Source organism: Patella vulgata, chromosome 2, assembly GCF_932274485.2.
Source record: "Patella vulgata chromosome 2, xgPatVulg1.2, whole genome shotgun sequence".
Taxonomy (NCBI): Eukaryota; Metazoa; Mollusca; class Gastropoda; family Patellidae; genus Patella; species Patella vulgata.
Genome location: NC_065880.2, coordinates 73,670,332 through 73,689,780, shown reverse-complemented (window position 1 = coordinate 73,689,780; position 19,449 = coordinate 73,670,332). Strand labels below are relative to the sequence as shown.

The window sequence follows — 19,449 nt, the reverse complement described above, 5'->3', positions numbered from 1 at the left end:
CAACACACTCCATCATACACCAGTGACACTGGAAAACCTATGACAGAAACTTTGCCCAGACATGAGCGTTTCATCCAATTCCAACTGTCAAGAGTTCTTTTACATGAACCCCAATGAGTATATAGGTGGACCTTCGTTTTTTGTCCCATTCCAGCAAGTACCTGCTTTTCCCTGCAACACACTCCATCATGCACTAGTGACAAGGGAAAAGATGTCTGGAAAATCTTGAGAAACTTTCTGGAACAACATCTTCTGGTTAGATGCACTGATGTATATATAAGATTAATTACATGTGATAGGCATTTAGTACTTGAACATATTAAAACAAGGTACAATATTATAAATGCACAATAATTTCAGTAATTGTGTATCTATACAATTGTACCCTGTGTACAACCAAATGATGGGAGCCATGGTGGGCCAATGAGTAAGACATAGCTCGCTAAACTGGAGTTCTCGATTTCACTCACGGTGTTGGCCAAGAAATTTCCAGCATTATACCCTCTTAATTGTTAGTGGTGCACGAGAATGGACAATGTATAATCGTTCAGAAGTGACGAAAGAATGATTTCCCATGTACACATTGGCATGCACATCAAACATCCCTTGGCAGTTGGAATTCAATATCAGAGAAGGCTGTAGTGCTGCTGTCCGGGCAAAATATCCCTCATAGAATACTGTATATTGTATGCCTGTCTTCACATTACCAAATGATTGTTTTTAAACCTTTCATTGATACATTATAACAATAATGTATTCAGCCTTAAATACCTTTACTGTTAAACTATTTCTTGCTGCTATTAAACATCACAGTCCATCATATATATCCAACTCATTAGAAGGTTTCAGTAAAATGGTCTGGTATTTTTAGCCTATCACCTATGGCTGTAATAATTAACTGTTGAGATTAGGTAACTAAGATATAAATCTTTGAACTGTCAAATCAAGGTTTTCCAGTATTATTCATTACATAAGATGAGATCACAGACCTTATGATCTAAAGGGCACATGCAGCCCACCCAACCCCCTATGCAATAAATTTATCCAAAACCAAAGTTTCAATAATTATTCCGGCGTTTACCTGTACTTAATGGACTTTAATTACAAATCCAACTACAAATGTTTGATTAAGAATTCACTAGCTGTAATCAACATTGTAATAAACTAGTTACTCTACCTACATGTCTATAGAAATAGAACATTTGTCCAAAAAACAAAGTTTCGATAAATATGCAGGTATTTACCTGTAGTTTATCAACTATAATTACAGATCAAACTACAAATGTTTTTATCCTACCTGTAAGATCAAGATATCACTGACAAATTGCTCTACATAGATGCAATACATTTGTCCAAAAACAAGGTTTCAATAAATATGCAGGTATTTGTAGATAATCAACTATAATTACAAATCAAACCACAAATGTTTTAACCTACCTGTTAGATTAAGATATCACTGACTGTAATCAACATGATACTCTACTAAGAAAACCGTGGTATATTGCTGTGGTATATTGGTTTAACAGTTCTTTTACTTACTACAATCCAGATGTTCCTCGTCTCACCCATCTTATTTATCTTATACTAAGGTCACAAAAGGTCAACTAGATTCCATCTCCAGAAATATCAGAGAATATAAACTACTGTCTTAAAGTACAGCTGCGGTGGCGCAGGTACATGCATGTTTTATGTTCGTTTTCAAGTATTTTTTGTTTTATGTGGTATATCTTTTCGATATCGAGATATCCTACAGCCTATTTTTGTTTCACTGGAGTATATAAAGATTAAAGAAGTTCTCTTTGATAAAGCATTATTCTAATATATATCAGTCATATCAAACAGAATCCAGGGAAAGAAAACAGACCACATGTATTAAAACAAGATAATGTATTTCTAATGGCCATAAAATTTTCAATTTAAAGAACTATTTTTCTACCTTCATTGGAATAGAACTTGCAATTCAAAACCCTTTTTTCTGCCTTCCTTCAATACAACTTTCAATTTAAAACCCTTTCTTTTCTGCCCTCATTGCAATAAAACTTTCAATTTCAAATACAAAGTCCTTCCACCCAATTTTCATTCTACTTCAAAACATTACATAATTAATGTTGAAGAATTTTTAAAGAAGATATACCAAATTTAATCCATAAAAAATTGTTGAAGGGAATTTAGACCATAATACAGCACAATTTGTCACTCTGATGATACAGAAGCCCTTCCCTGCTAAGTAATCCCCCGCTCCCAAAGTACATCTTCCACAACTATTTTAAATTTCAATTTTCCACCATAAACGAAAATCTTTTTTTTATTACTGCAATCTATTCTTAACAAGAAATGCATAAACACCAATTTGAAACGCTGATCTTTTTTTATGACCATGAAATGAGTTGTAGTTAGGTAAGACTGTTATTTAGATATAGTATATACAATATAAAGAAACCATGTGAATAAATAACTGTGTTGTTGGAACTTCTCCATTATATTCACAGCAGGCCGTGTGAGATTTATTTACATCACAAAATATCAAGAAGATAAATGGAATTAGTTTTTTTATAAGATGGAACTATTACTGATTTTTATAAGAAACAGGTAACTAGGAGAAGCAATACAAATTTGTTTACTCTTGTTAGTAGAAATGTTAAATTCTTGTGCTAATGTAAGAATTCTCTATACATGCACGCTATGTAGGTTATTTAGAATAACATGTATTTATCTCCACAGTTTTTATAGTTATCCAATTAACAGACTATAAAACATCTTTGTTATTATATGGTTATATGGAAATCATAACAGAAGAATGTTCGTGGTAATCATTTCTTTTTTTTAACCCCCAAATCGTCTTTGTAAAGAGCACATAAGCATATTTGTGGCAGTTGTGCAGTATAGACATGTGTTATTATAAAAGAGATAATTTCTGAACAAATTCAATGGCAAATCAAGACAAAAGTACAAGTAGTAGCTCTTTAAAGAGATGATGTCAAAGAGTTAGATGTAGAATGGATAATTAAAGGTGTGCTGGTTTATGACTCACGATTGGGATGTTGGGACACGATGCTGTTGCAACGAATTAAATAATGTTATCTTTATGATTCATCAAATAGAAGGCCATAGCCATCTAGGTGAGCTTATAATTTCCTAATTCTATTATACTCGGCATGCTGCAAAAACATATTACCATCCTGTCATAATCTCTGAGCCCTATTATCTCCTCCAAACACATCTCTCCTAAATTACTTTTACATTAATCAATGTTAAGGCAAGAAGGTCTTATTCTTTAAGGAAACAACAATAAGAGTTTAATATAAAAAACGAAATTGTCATGTTTTAAATTAAAATCTGTTTTATCTAGTATTCATTTCATTAAATCATTCGCTCTTTTAACCCGCTAAGATAAGATTTTATTCTAACTAAACACTCCATTTAATTAAATATTTTTTTTATAAAATGTGAGTCATAAGATGCAGGCTTCACTGAAGTAAAAAGTCACATTATATTTCAAATTTAATTAAATAAAATTCATTCCTCTATTAAATCTCCTACAAAATTATATAATCTTGATATAATGATTATCACAACTATAAAACATTTTTCAGTGCCGATTAAAGTCCCAATACGTCGTTTTAGCATTATAGAATCACTTGCAAACTACAATTACTAATAGGCATATCAGTCCAAAAATGGCTCAATTCCACTCAGTATTTACAAAGATATGTGGAATTGAAATTTCACTGTGCAATAAGCCTGTCACCATTTTGTTATTCGCAAAAATTTATTGATAGGCCTTTTTAAATCCGACTGAATCCGAGCCAGGACATTATCAGCTGCTGTTGGTTTTTCGATTTGTTTTCTTAATCAATTGGTACGTAACCAATCTGAGTACATATCAGCGTGGATTCAACCATGAGAAATTTAATATTTTAGTGAAAAATGCAAATGGCGCAAAAGGACTTTAAGTTACATTATACAATATTTATAAAAATTTGTAATCTAATATTTTCTGTAAGTCTTACAAATTAATATCTACTGTTCTAGCTGACAAATAACTTATAAATATTGTATTGTATTGCAGTGTATTAGCAACAAAGTCTTAATTAAATATTTGAAAAAATATATAGTCTTATATTTAATGAAATAGTTTTCTAAATAAATTGAAATTCAGCATGTCAGCATAATAAGTTGCTATCCGGAGGCAGACAACCATTGAATTTCACCATCTCGGTACCAATGATTTGTACATATAGCAATTCTTTCTCTCCCCTTTCTCATGGCCATTTTCGTTGATAGACATTGAAATTTATGGGAAAAGTATTAGTGGTCTGCAACCATCCAGAACAAAAATCAAAAGTTATCTCCCTTTAGTCATCAAGCTGCTAATATGTTCCATATGATATTTTACAAAGAGTTCGTAAGTGATCTGAATTGAGCAAATGTACCAAATTTCATGCATCACCTTTTCTGGTTTTAGTATGTCAAAAAGACTTGACAAAAAAGTTAATTGTTACCCGAATTTTTTCTTTTTGAGAAACGTTCGAAGTGGTTATTGACATCATTATATTTAAATATTTTGTCAATAATGGTAGAATGTAAGAAAAACTGCATTTTTTTTTATCTTTTCAGAATTTCTTTTTTTTTACTTGAAACTGAAAATATTAGTACATATAATTTTATCTTTAAAATATTAAAATGACTGTTTCTTAAAATAATTTAACACCACATTTGTAATGTAATGCAAGTAGTTATGATTTACAGAAGCAAGTTTCTACTGAAAATTGAGTCTTTGTTTCAACCAAATATGGTCAAATGATGTCTTTTAAAGCTTTAATGTTTATTATTATAATTTACATAAACATTAACATCTTAGAAAATTCCTTCTGACCAGGTTTCCTAGTTGTTATGATAAACAGAGTTATTCCCCCTTAATAAATTTTAGAGAAGAAACCTATTGTAGTTTTTTTTTTAATGTATCAGTATGAATTAAATTATTCTGTTGAAATGGAAATATAAATAGTGTTCTCAACCCATCTAACTGAATGACAGGAAGAGTTTATGTTCCTTTATTCGTCGGTAAAAATGTCTGACAAGTAAAATTTTCAAACAGCATCCCTGTGTTAATGTAATATGAAACATTTTAGTTTAATGAATGAACGGAAAACAGACCAACAAGTTTATTCAGAGCTCCAAATATTTCATATAGTAAAAGTAACTTCTCAGTGCCTTCTAACAGCTGAAAGTTTCAGTTCTAAAAATATTAAACCATTCAGAAGTAAATTTAGGGACATACGAATGTGGAAAGAAAAAGTTTGTATTTTCTAAGAACTAGGAAAAAGATCTATAAAGTGTCTTAACTAAAATATATCTGTGACAAGGCTCATGGGAAGTGTACAGAATAAAAATATAAATGACTTACCTATCATCATCAATGACACCACTGGACTTCTGCATACATTCTTTTACTGCTTGCATTCCTTCTCGGAATCTCTGCTGCAGACGTCTGGCGTACAAGGACGCACCACCTTCACTCATGTAACCACTTGACCAATCATCCACTCGGTTGTTTTTCAATATATCACCGTCTGACATATAGCCAGAAACATAATCATAATTATCCACGTCCGAAGCATAATCTGGATCGTTCACACTTGGACAATTAGATCCAGATCTCTTGATTTGTCCTGAATAAAATTTACCATGTTCCAGAATGGGTCTGTTGACTCCAAGCCGACTCGTGCTGCTTGCATACATTGCTTGGGTTGGAGGTACAGAGATACCGGGAATGTGAAAATTGCGACTGGACGATAATCCAGTATACCCTGTGTATCCACGGAAATACCCATAAGGCAGTGCTCTCATGATTGGGGGCATTGGTTTTATATCCATAGTTTCACCGCAATCGTCAACAAAAGTCGTACTTTTTTCTGAAAATGTTGTTTCCTTTCCAGAAGAGGGTTTATTCACTGTTTCAGTTCGTACTTCCCTATCAAATGTTGTTTCGATCTTTTCACCATGTCGTGGTTGCACAATGGCCACGTTATTTGCGGGTTTGCCTAACATTTTGACCCCCAACCTTGGAGAGTTTGAAGAACTTGAATATAAACGATCATAAGCACTAGATTCCATACCAGGTTTGTGAACAACACTGTCATTTGACGAGACACTAGTTGATGCACTTGATGATTGACTTGAAGATAAAACAGAGGACAGTGACATATTTTGTGAATTTTCATCGCGTTCATTTATTACAGGGCTCTGCATCTGAGGAGTAACAGGACTTGCAACTCTGTTCGAAAACAGAGAATCGTGAGGTTTAGAATAATTCCCTTCAGAATGAACACTATGATTGCTATTTTCTTTTGCAGCTGCATATTTTGATGATGCCATGGTTTTTTGAATGACTGACAAGTTTGTCTGAGTATTTCCATCGGCTTTTGCTACTGATCGCGATGGAGCCATCGTACAAGTCGGTTTTACTATGTTAACAGTTTGAGTCATGGAATTACCACCATGACGAGCACTGGGAATAACGATTTGACTCTTTGGAGTCCTGGATGATTTCGAGACCATATTATGCATGTTCATGTGGTCTGTAGGGGCGTGTGCATTAGAGTGTGGGTTAGCGATTGTAGCACTATGTTCTACAGCACGGTAATATGTGTTATCCTGAGCCTGAACACGCGATTGATGAGCAGGGATGACATTGCTGCTGTATTCCTGAGATGACTTAGATGCATGATGGATACCAGAGTGATTCGAGTTCGAATGCGACAACATCCCACCATTTCCATCAGGCGTTGAAGCAGGACTTGACACACCACTAGATGATTTATTGGCTAATGTTTTATGTGCGTTAACACCAGGCAAGGATGAAAATAAGGCCTTATTATGTTCTTTCCCATTTAGAGAGCTTTTACTCTTTTCTTCTTTACTTGATTTACTTGACTTGGATGACTTCGGCATGCTGAAGTTAGGCGGAGGGATCTGGGATCCTCCTGAGGAAGTTGGTGTTGATGCAGCAGATTTAGATTTTCCTGATGAAGAAGCAGACTTTGGAATCAAAGTTCCTCCTTTGGAAGATTTATCAGATTTATCTGATTTTTCTGATTTATCAGATTTGGACGTTGTTTTTCTACTCGGGGGTGGTGATGTTTTTGGTATAGGAGGAGGAGCACCTGGGACTGGGATATTGGTATTTGGAGATGGAGTCCTCGGTTGTGTTGTTGCAGGAGAAGGTGCATTAGGTCTTTTATTAGTATCTTCTGGTGTTAGGGTCTTTGGAGTTTCGCGCTTTGTGCTAAAGGCACGGACCAGAGATTTTTTACCAGTCTTAGCTGGAAGTTTGGGGCTAGATGCCCCATTGTTGCTGCTACTACTAGCACCAGCCTCTATGGAGCTCCTTGGGCTAGTAGAAGATTTTGTATCTCTTCCAGAATCAGTGTCGCTCCTTGAACTATTGGCACTAGTAGCAGTGCTATTCTTGGATGAGCCTTTTACAGCTCCCCCTTTCTTGTCCTTCTCCTTGGAGTTGAAAAATTTGAATTTGTCCAACATAGAGTTTTTATTCGGTGGCTTGGCTGGGTTACTTTTGGTAGAGGAAGTTGAACTAGTCGAGCTAGCGCTAGTTCTGTTGATTTGTTTCTCAGCTGCCGATTGGCTGCGAGCTGTCGGGATTGCTTTACCACCTGGTGTAGGAATACCACTATGCTGATGGCCCGGTGATGTGGCACGGGTGTTATTGTTCTTGGAATTACCTGAAAAGATAAAGACAATGGGGAAAATTAAATTTCTGAGTGGATTAGAATGATGACAACAACAAATTTTAAGATAATTATTGAAGTGAACACCATTGTCTAGGAGACTGTACCAGAATTTTATATCTGAAATGAGAAGTACCTTAGTCTCTGTTCAAGAAAACCACTGAGTCATCTTTTGTCTTAGGACCCAGGAGTTTAAGATAATTTACGACTACAAGCAGACAATGACAAGAACAATACAAGAGATTAAGGTGTCATATTTTACACTGTAGTTACATGTTATACAATATCAACAACCAACTCAGTTTACTAGACATTCTTAACTATATGTTAACTATATATATTAGTCCTGATTTTTAAATAAATTAATTCAACAAGAGAGAGAGAGATTTTAATGTCCACTCAACACAAACTGGGTCATTTGGGACTAACATGAGGTTTGGCAGGCAACTCTACTCCTTGTCACGTACAAGTTTGGCATCAAACCCACACCATTTGACTGAGGGACAGACTTCATATTTAAGGCACATATGCTAGACCACTCGACCACCCCCACCCCGAAACAATAGAGGGAAAATACAAACACTATAAAAGATAGTCCAATCTACCACTTGAAATTTCAATGTAGTCACTCTGAGACAAAGATTCTTTTTTAAAAAGGTAGGTTATGTTTCAATTCCTGTATTAATGGCTAACCTAATTTCTTCAACTCATTAATGCTATTTGACCAAGATATCTGTTTAGAAATAGACACACTGCCTACATGTTATTCTATATAAAGTATAATAGTATTAGTAAATAAGAATATCATGTTAAAGACAGTGATAACAATCTGTTTAAAGATCTAGTATCAAACAACACCATTTCCTTACACTTTAGTTTATTACAAGCAGGATATATTTTAAGAAATCTGAAACCCCGGGTCACAGCAGGGTCTGGGGAGGCAGGGTTTGGCATATTTTAGAGGAGTTTTTAGATGTCATCCTAAATAAGCTACTTTTTATCATCCGTATTGGCAAAGACGTTGTTTAGTCATTCGGAAGGTACGATAAACTGAGGTTCCCACGTACACCTTGATGTGCACGTAAAAAACCTGTGGAATTCGAAATAAGAGCATGCCATAGTTCTGCTGTTCGTGCTAACTTTCACCTGTTTACATGGTACAGCAGGTATGAATTACAATACTATTAGATATACATTGTATCAATTTACACCTGTTTTAATATATTACTTTATATACCTAGTCAAATATTTACATAATATACTTTACTACATATATAAACAGTATCTAGTTTCTATAAATTAACATTCAAATATCAAAATATTGTTACTACAGAACTGGTCAAAGGATCATCAAATTTCTAAATTCTTTACATATAATTTGAAGCTCCCTCCACGCCCATATTACAGTAACAACAATAAGTTGTATCGCTCCCTATATGCTAACCAAACTATTGCTACTATAGAACTAGCCATAGGATCATACATTATTTATTTTTTCTTAACACTTACATACAATTACAAAGTCTGGCTGTTTTTTATTTCATATTTTTCTTGTTTGCTGTCAAAATTTATTGAGAAGTTTAATGGACACCAGGTTCGATTTGTCTATTATAGACTAAGATAAAAATCTGAGAACTAATTCAATATTTTCTAGTTGCATTTTTTTAAAATAATTTCTAAACAAAAAATATTTCATGAAAACTTTCATCCAGTAATAATTTCTGTGTGTTCCCTGAACTTTGGTATTTAAATCTTACATGATACACATGTATCATTAAAATTTAAAAATTCAGAACTGAGGGTTGGGGAGTGAGGTGTGGAAATGGTCTCTCTCTCAGCTCTACATGCAGGTGGCCCATATGCACACCTTAAGTAATCCACACCTGATATTAACCAGGTAAAAAAATCTTGTTAACAGGTGAAACTATTAACCTCATCTGAAGAGGGTTTACTGGGAAGCTGATACGACCCATTGGTATTTGATATGTTTAATTCTTTTCTTCTCATATGAGAAATAAACAAACTGGGTATTACCAGATTGGAAAAGAAACATGATCCTTGATTTTAATATCTGATCCTTAATCGGATGACTTATCCTAATCCATGAAAATATCTAGTCTCTTAAATGAAAGTGATATGACCACTCCCCTACCAATAAGACCTCAGTCAAGGTGGTCTGCACAAATCACCAAAACTTCAAATTTTTGAAGACCTGTTAACGTCCACTCAACCTAAGCTATGTCATTTCGAAACTAACATATGGTAACATATGCTTGCACATAGGGGTCTTTAGCAGTGGGAGGAAACAGTAGGACACACAGAGATTGGGCACAGGAGACCCTACTCCTTATCGGGAGGTTCATATCATAAGCTATTTAGTCAATTTATTTATTAAGCCCATTACACCCAATAACAAAATGCTATATCATAATTGAGAAGTTTTTTTCTATCGACAACATGACGCCAGTTATATAAGAAATCAAATAATATATGCAGAGTTAATTTGATTTTTATTTTCTTATTTTGAATATATTTATTATTACCACACACATTTACCTGTTCGTTAAGAAAGATCAAAAGATTAATTAGCCCCAGGTGAAAGTGATAAAGTTAATCATAACGTATGATAATAATTAATAGAGTCATACACTGATCATTAAAACATTATATGTCGTAAACTTATAGCGAATAACCACATATACATTTTTTTATGTCATACATTTTTAGAAAATATGTACCATAATCACTTAATGTTTGCATAAAACAAGCAGCCTAAAGGTAATTTTTCTTATAAAACGTATCAAAGTTTTCTTTGATCTTCAAGGTAGATCAATCGTAATCACGAAAGTGGTTATGTTTACGAGCCATCGTAGCCAACAGCTAAAATCTGTCATTTATTTGTAATATGTTATGTTTATAATATGTAACGGTTTAACCGTTTACATTGAGAAGAAACAATAAACTATCCTAATTCTCCAAAGAACCATTTTCAAAAATTTTGAAATTATGATGAAATAAGCATTAGGTGCTGAAAACAAGAAGGGGTGGGGGGTGATGGCTTTGCGGAGATATGATTTTCCTTTTCCGGTGCAAGACAATGGTTCTGGTAAGGACAGTGCTAGTCGGTTCAGATAGTACAAAAAACCTTGATCTAGTGTACACTATAATCTAGTTCTGCTGTCAGGTCAAAATTTCTCTCATAGCACACTTATTTCATTTCATTATCCAATTTCATTTAAGCAATTATCCAATTAATTATTTTCTAATTCAGTTTCAAGCTGCTCCTTACAAAGACAAATATAATATATATGCTATTACATGTACATCACGGTATAATTTACATAACAATGACTGTATAATCAACTACCCATATTCCACAACAGTTAAACTTAATGAGAACTAAGCATTCACATCAACTTCATGTCAGTTCAACAATTTTAAGTTTAATTGTAAACTTGAAAAGATATTCTTTACCTTGTCTCGAGACTATCTTATTTGTGAGTTTGAAAATATTAAAGAAAGAGAACAACAAACTTTATTTTATTCTAGCTTGAAGCCACTGCTCATCATTTGCGGGATTTGGAATACAAAATGAAATGACATGAAATGAAATGGGGTTTAACGTCCTTCCGTTCTGCTCCGAACTGGGCTAATGAAGACTGGCATATGCCATACAGTGTGCCATGAAGAAAATTTTGCCAACTAACAAGGGACCTTTTACTTGCATGTCAATGTGTACATGGGATCTTTTTTTTTTTTTCATACCATCCAAACAACTATATGTTGTTCCTTGCCAGACCCTCTGTGATTTAGAATACCTTGCCAACTACAATATTGTGTAAGTTAAATCTCTAATAGTAATATCAGTCCAACAAAGGTTCAATTCTATTTAGTATTTACAAAGATATGACGGTCTGAACATTTTGCAACATTCTTTATCCTTTGCAAAAGATATAAACAAGCCAACATCACCTAACAGTAAAATCTTTTGGTGGGCTGCTTCATTTTAATCCAAATCAATCCAAACCGGAAAATTACCTTCTTAATTAAATATTTAATAATCAATTTGATTACATTGTTCGCGAGAATTAATCTGTGAAAAATAATATATGGTCCAAAAAATGCAAACAGCGGCTTTAAGTAAAGAAAGAAGATAACCAACTTTACCTTGTGGACGTCTTTGTGCCGGAGAAACCATTCTTATATTTTTTCCCATTAATTCAAATTAAAATCTGATAAAAACTTGATTAAGACCATAGATCAGAACACCTTGTCGCTGAATTTCATGCTTTCAGACATCTAAATATTTGTGAAAACTCTCTACTCTATATCAACATGAAAGTTACACACACAAAGATCCAAATCAAAGAATAACTGCATCACCTTTGTCAAACTGAATATTTCAAATAGCCAGGTGTTCACGAGACATTAGATATTGCATAAAGAGCACACACACTGTTCTTTTCTGTCGAGGCTCTTGTACTGTAACATTTCATTGAATAAACACAAAAGTATCACGCATAATATTTTAACAAACAATCAACTTATTCTGTTTTTTCTATATACTAAATCATTGTCTTTTGTTATAATTATCTTAAGTGTCTCAAAGAGCGTGTCTATAAATTTGAATAATAACAATGCTTATATCCAATGAATACGTAGAAAGTTCCTCAATATACGAGGTATACGAACTGTGGATATAGACAGTTCTGTTTTAATGTACACCAACAGTTTAAAAAAGATAAATGATGTGCTTTTACACTCAAATTCGCAAAGAAGTAGACTTTTTCAAGCTGTCACGTTATACAAATATTTCCATTTCTCATCTAAAATGTTATTGAAAAAACAAGTCCGATTACGGAACTCACCCTATCCATAAATATTAAAATGAAGTATTTATTCTACACGATGTGACACAATGTTGTCAGTGGCTGTAGTCCATTATTTCTACTAAAACTAAGACAACTTGTCATTGGATAAAACCTAACAAGTAAACTTACGTCCTTTAGTCATAGTTCATATGTCACACTTGGGCTACACTTGAGACACTTCAAGACAGCGTATGTAATATTTCCGATACACTTGAAAAGTTTCAAATAAAAAAAATTCCGATGCAAGAAACTACTAAAAGAAATGCAGTCAAATTGAAATATCCTTAGAACCTTCAATATCCTGTTTATGTTATTCTGCGCATTTAATTAAAAAATTAAAACATTCTTTCAATTAAATTATATGTATTCTATTCAAATAAAGATACTATGGACACCACACTGTTATCAATATCACCATTAACACTAAATATATTTTCACTGCTACACATTCAAATTGAATTGAAGTTTTTTTTTCAGATGATCCTACCACTGTCAATGTTACCAAAGATACTGAGCATGGTCTATATATATAATCTACTTATAGTATATATATTAGTCTATAGTTGATATACTGTTGACAGTTGGTATATCACAACTAGCCTTCAGGTTATAGTCATATTTTCTCATTAAGTGACGCTATCATATTTCCTTTTTTAAAAGTATACAAAGAACACTTAACAAATCCTCTTGATTATTTTCTTCAACAAATGCATTTCCGTTAAAAAGGGAAAAAAACGTTATTTTTTTTTAAAAATAATTAAATAAATCTTAATTTACAGTTAAGTATATTCAATTTATGTCTTAAAATTGGATAGTTTTTATTTTCATTTTTTATACAACAAACAATTAACCAAATTTTGACTTGCAGTTAACTATTCAATTATGTCTACTAATTGGACATCAAAATGTTTGATCCACATAACTTGTACTGGAATTTATAACCATTAATTCCGATGAGCATTAAAGGTTGCTTCCACAATGTTTTAAAATATTGCATCAACTATTAGAGTCACAAGAATGCACAACTCTGCTTAAAATGTCATCATAAAATATATCCATATCACTATTATCTCTTTCTGAAAGTTAATAAACTTTATATAGGATATTTAAGTATGTACGGTATATTATCCTATATTATTCAACAGATTGTCATTCTGTGCAGGTAAAACATATCCAATTATCCTATATTCTACAACTTGTCATTCCACGTTCAGGTAAAACTTATCCAAAACACATGTGGCTGTAACACCTGTCTGTTTAATATAACATTCAAACTATCTGTACATAGACAAATATATAGATAAAACCTGGTTAATCACAAATTATAAACATAGACCACATTATCCAGTACCTGATAAATCAATTAAGTCATTAAGTGCAATGTTACACCTTTCTTTGTCTGGATCCTTCACTTTAAAAACTTACTAAATATTTAAAGAGCTTAGAATTCAGTACTTTCAAATCTCAATTCTCCTTACACCCGAAAACATCTATACCAATAAATGTCATGTAAATTAAAATGTGTTTGACATTTTTAAGCATAAAAGTAAATTTCATTGCAATGTAATGAATGTTTTATAGACATTTTTAGGAATTTTTTCTTATATGGTAGCGCTTTATCTTACTCAACATTGGAATGAAAATAAACCAAATAAATTCTACTATGCCATCAATCATAATATTTAATAGGTATTTTTTTTTATTGTTCCATACACATTGGAAGCGGTAAACTATAAAATATATGATTAAAGCTATGATGTATTGCTGGCGACAGATCCAGGTGGGAGTACTTAATGAACAATACAAAAAATTCACTTATTTAATATTCTTTTTCTATGAAACAACTAAATTGGAGGTTTTTTTCGGGGTGATGATGGTAAGATTCGATGTTATATTCAAGTCCAGTTATGTGCCACAATCCGCCATTGACATATATTTTTGAAAATGTCCTCAGAAGAGAGACATTTCCACTCCCCCACTAACCAAATATCCTGCATTCGCCCCTGATCGTAGCTAATCTTTTACCTGAATTAGCCTGATCTCAGATTATAATGACCGTATAGAATGACCATAGGATTGATTGTAGATTTATCTTGTCCTCAGTAAATCTTCCTAATTCTTTAAAAGATGGTCTGATGAATCCTATCTCTACAGGCCATCATCATCAAATTAGGCTATAATCTGCTGACAGACAGGGTATTGTGTTAAAGGGAAGGTTGAACTCACACAAATATTGTAGGGTAAATTTTTAATTTTTACGCTCATGAGACGGTCAAAATTAAACCACACAGTACACAATTTTATAAAATACAATTATCAGTAAACTCTTATTCCATGAAATTATATTGTGAATAATGTCATGTGTATCCAAAGGAACCATCTTTGATAAACAAAATCACCATCCCTAACGCATTTCCTAAAATGTGGACAATGTGGCCAGATTATCTAGAACTTATTTAAGAACTATAAACATGTAGTATTTTAACCACTTACAAAACAGGTCTAAGCTAATATCCATGGGTGCAGAGATGACAATGTTAACGATATTTAAAGATACAGGCAGTGGACAAACATATCTGACAGCAGATTGTCATATGGTCTTAAAAGTGCTAAAATTATCATAGATTTATGCAGTTATCGGTCTCTTTTTCTAAACATTTGATTAATTTAACATTGATAAATATTCTGAATAATGTTATATGTGTAACAAAGGAATCCACTTTATTTAGAGACCTATGTCAGCTTTTAAAGTGAACAATGTAGTCAGATTATCTAAATGACAGATGTGACCAGATGATAATATCTGACACAGTTCTATGACTTCTGCTACTTTATCAGGATTAACACAGAAATCTACTTCTCTATTATAACATATTGACCTGATTATTAAACAAATAAGATGACAGTATATAAGGTATTTGTCTGTGATATAATCTTCAGTGGAAGCAGACATTAAGATCTATGAATGAACAGAGAAATTTGTCATATATGTTTCATATGGTATGAAGACAGATAGAGACAGATAGAGAGTGAGTTTAACATCCATTTCGGGACTAACATACAGTACAATTTTAATTCAATAATTTGCTTGCATGTATGGGTCTTTAGCGGTGGGAGAAAAATGGAGGACCCAGAGAAAATCCAGCAAAAGGTTGGACAGACCAGCCCTAATCAATGTCACATACAAGCTTAGGATCAAAACCAAGACTTAACTAACAACAGACCTTATGATCTAAAGCGCATGTATTAGAACACTTGATCACCCACCTCCCAAGTTGTATATAACTTGTATATGTAATTACATAAAATAATATGATAATTCCTACAATCTTTTAATATATAAATTTTCTTAGAAAGATTAAATAAATATATAGAGAGATAATCAATACCTATATTTTGTTATACATTAATTGATTGTATTTCATTTTCAACAAATAATAAAATTGTTGAGTACCGGTAACTGTATCCAGTATGTAAACTTGTCTCATGGATACACTGTGACATCTGATGAAATGATTGACAGTTCTCCATGTTTTTTTTGTCTAATTATTTACTTTAACACCTCATTGTTATCTCATTAATTACAGGTAATTACCTAATCACCAGGTAAACTCACTCATAAAGGTGACAAATGATTAGGGGGAAGTGTCATGCTTCAACGATTTTGCAGGTTCACAAAGTGTTTCAGTTATCTGCCTCATTAAACTGGCAAACTATGCAGATATGTAAAATTGTTTCTTTATGTAGTCTTCTGTCTGCAATATCATTATTGTGGAAAGCAGATGTTACACGGCCAGCTACAAATTCATATTTAGTCTTAGACGCAAAAAGACTTGGGGAACTCAACAGGACATATATTCAATATTCAAATCTATGACAATGATCTGATAGAGTATGGGAACTAAGTTTTATTTGTCCATTATCTTGATTTTAACAATTTTTGTTTCTTAATATCAGTCATTATATGTGATCTTTGGGTTAAAAAATAACATTGCTGACCAATTCACATTTGTAAAGGTTTTAATTGTTAGTATAAAAGTTAAAAGAAATAGGTTTTGACTTTTAAAGCATCATGTTGATTGTGAATAATGTTTGTTCAAACGATTTGTAAAAAATAAATTCATGGTTGAATGATTCAATTGAACTTTTCAGACAAAGTTACCTTTTGACTTTGAAATCATTTAGCTTCAATATCTCTTATCTATTCCCTCTTGATTATTAAGTGATAAAAATAATAGTCTGTTATCTCTACCTGTAGTTTACATCTGATGTACAAAGACAAACAAACAAAATAAGCTAGGACAAATTTACCTTGATTACATAATTATTGACATCAAGGGCTATTGAAGATGATGATATTGAATTTGTATCATTGAAAAGATATAATTGGATGACCCTGAAGAATAATCTGGACATTTCATCTTCAAGTGTTGTATTAGGTAAAACGTAAAAAGTTTCAATGTGGTCAATTAAACAACCAAACAGAGCTCTGTACCTGGGATTAAACACAGATGATGATGTTGAATTTGTATCATTGAAAAGATATAATTGGATGACCCTGATGAATAATCTGGACACACCACCTTCAAGTGTTGTGTTAGCTAAAACGTTTTGACATGGTCCATTAAACACCCAAATAGAGCTTTGTACCAGAGACTGAAGCCATGACTGTCAAGTACATCTGATATACATATAGATGCTTTACTTTCCCACGTCCATGGTAAAAATTTATTCAGTACTTTTGTTTACTGTACAGTTTATTTTTCATGTAGGCCCTATTCAAATAACCATGTACGTTTTTTTTTTTCATGTGACAAGGTTTCTTCACACCAGAACTCCCTGTTAATTGGCTCAGGATTTAAAAGCAATATTCTATGTCCACAAATGTATATAAAACATTCTCAGTGATAATATTTAATTTTTCATATTTATTTTAGGGGAAAAAACCCAAAATATTGATGGTGAATCTCCCTGCACTTCTAAAGACCCTACGTGCAAGTTGCTTGTTGAAATAAAACTGGTACCATATGGTAGTCCCAAAATAGTATAGTTTGTGTTGAGTGGATGTTAATCACCATTTCTCTCTGTCATAATTCGTTGAGTCTGGTCCTAGGACCTTTAGAGTGTACTATGATAGGAATGCACTAGAAGTACAACTGTGCATGTTTTTCTTATCCTGTTCACATAAGAACATAAATATCTATATTTCCTGTTTTCGTGAAGTGCAAACTGATATATTTGAAACTTGTGATCGTTTATTTATACATGTTATTAAATCAACACATTTTATGTACTTGTTGACATTTTTATGTTGTGTTAAAACATTATTATCAGATGAAAACAAGCAGCCATTGTTTTTATCTATTATAAAACTAACTATATCCATAATTATTCTACTGTCGAACTTGTAATAAACATTGATTAAATACTTTTCAAACTAATCAAAAACCATGGAGAAATAATCAAAACTTATCATACCTAATTGACTTTCTGTTAACCTTTTAATATGTCGATAATTATCTAGCTACATATATAATCTTTTTTTAAATATCGTTCTTTGTTACAGGTGATATATATAAATACATATGAGTATACAAGCGTGATACTGATAAGAGAATTGTGCAGAATAAAAACCATTGTTGAAAATCAATAATTATTATACATGTTATTTTTTGTTTGTTTTTGAACAAGGACCATATCTATGTAAAAACATGTCTGGAAATAAATTCAATTGAATAAAGGTTGAAAAAAACTGACAATGGTGCTTGAACAAGTCATGGCACTCAATGCCGTCTTTAAGTATTCCCAGAGGCGGAATGGGAGGGGAGGAAGCAATCAAGAGAGGAATTTAATACATTTGAAATTATCGCATAGGGGTCTTTAGCAGTGGGAGGACCCGGAGAAAACCCATGAGGTTGGAGGACAGGTGACCCTACTCCTTGTCACATACAACCGGGGAACTTTGGTGTACAAGCTGTTCCACTTAATTTGAATACAAAGTTTATTTCATTTGTCTTTACATATTCAAATGACTTCCTTTCTGACAATTCTACGTACAGGCCCCTATTCCTTGTATATGGTAATAATCCCCCCCAGTCAAAATCCCCTCCCCTGGTAAAAATCCCCCCAGTAAAAATCCCATTCGAGTATTGAAGGCATACATTCAAGAAGTTGATCCCCAAGCATCACTGTCTCTGTGATCAAAATGCTTCAAATACTTTACATATCCATTACATACATCTGAACCATGTGACATGTACTACCAGTCACATGACTCATATTATAAGATCATGTGACTAATGACCAACAGCTGATGAAGGGTATGATTGACAGACACTGACCACTAGATGGGCAGTTGAAAGATATATAACTTACTATATTAATTATACTTGTCATACTGGTGACAGAAATATACAGTAAGGCGTCATATCTGGTTTCAACTATAAAATGTTAAATTGACAATGAATTTCTTTTCCAAAGGATTATATTTAGCAGGAGGTACTCAGCAGAGATATCTCTACCATGAGAAAAATGCAAACACTACAACCAATATGCAAATTCATTATCCTCACAAGGGATGTCTTCAAATTTTGCCTTAATAACATCCTGACTGAATTTTAACTCCAATTTGTCCCCTGACAAACATAGCACACGGTAAAGAGTTCTCAGAAATTTGCATATTCAAGAGACATTTGAAACTTCATTTGTATTTGAGGTTTTTATGACCTCTCTAGTATGTAAGGGATCAACTATTGTACATGCATTTCAAAAATAAATTAAATACACACCTACAAGTCCGTGGAATGATATAATAACAGATAAATTAA

The 19,449-nt window shown here is 32.8% G+C and overlaps 1 protein-coding gene across 2 annotated transcripts in view; it reads right to left on the bottom strand.

The window, feature by feature from the left end:
• LOC126811771 (neuron navigator 2) overlaps positions 1–19,449 on the bottom strand; it is a 341,849-nt gene that overhangs the window by 95,665 nt on the left and 226,735 nt on the right. The window contains exons 1-2 of one of the 2 annotated variants that reach the window (XM_056098694.1): positions 11,919–12,079; positions 5,408–7,745 (exon numbers count right to left, since the gene is read on the bottom strand). In XM_056098694.1, coding sequence (XP_055954669.1) covers positions 5,408–7,745; positions 11,919–11,967 — 2,387 coding nt within the window. In that variant the 5' untranslated portion in view covers positions 11,968–12,079. Of the gene's footprint in view, positions 1–5,407; positions 7,746–11,918; positions 12,080–19,449 lie in introns of those variants that run through there. The other variant, XM_056098693.1, reaches the window with a different exon arrangement.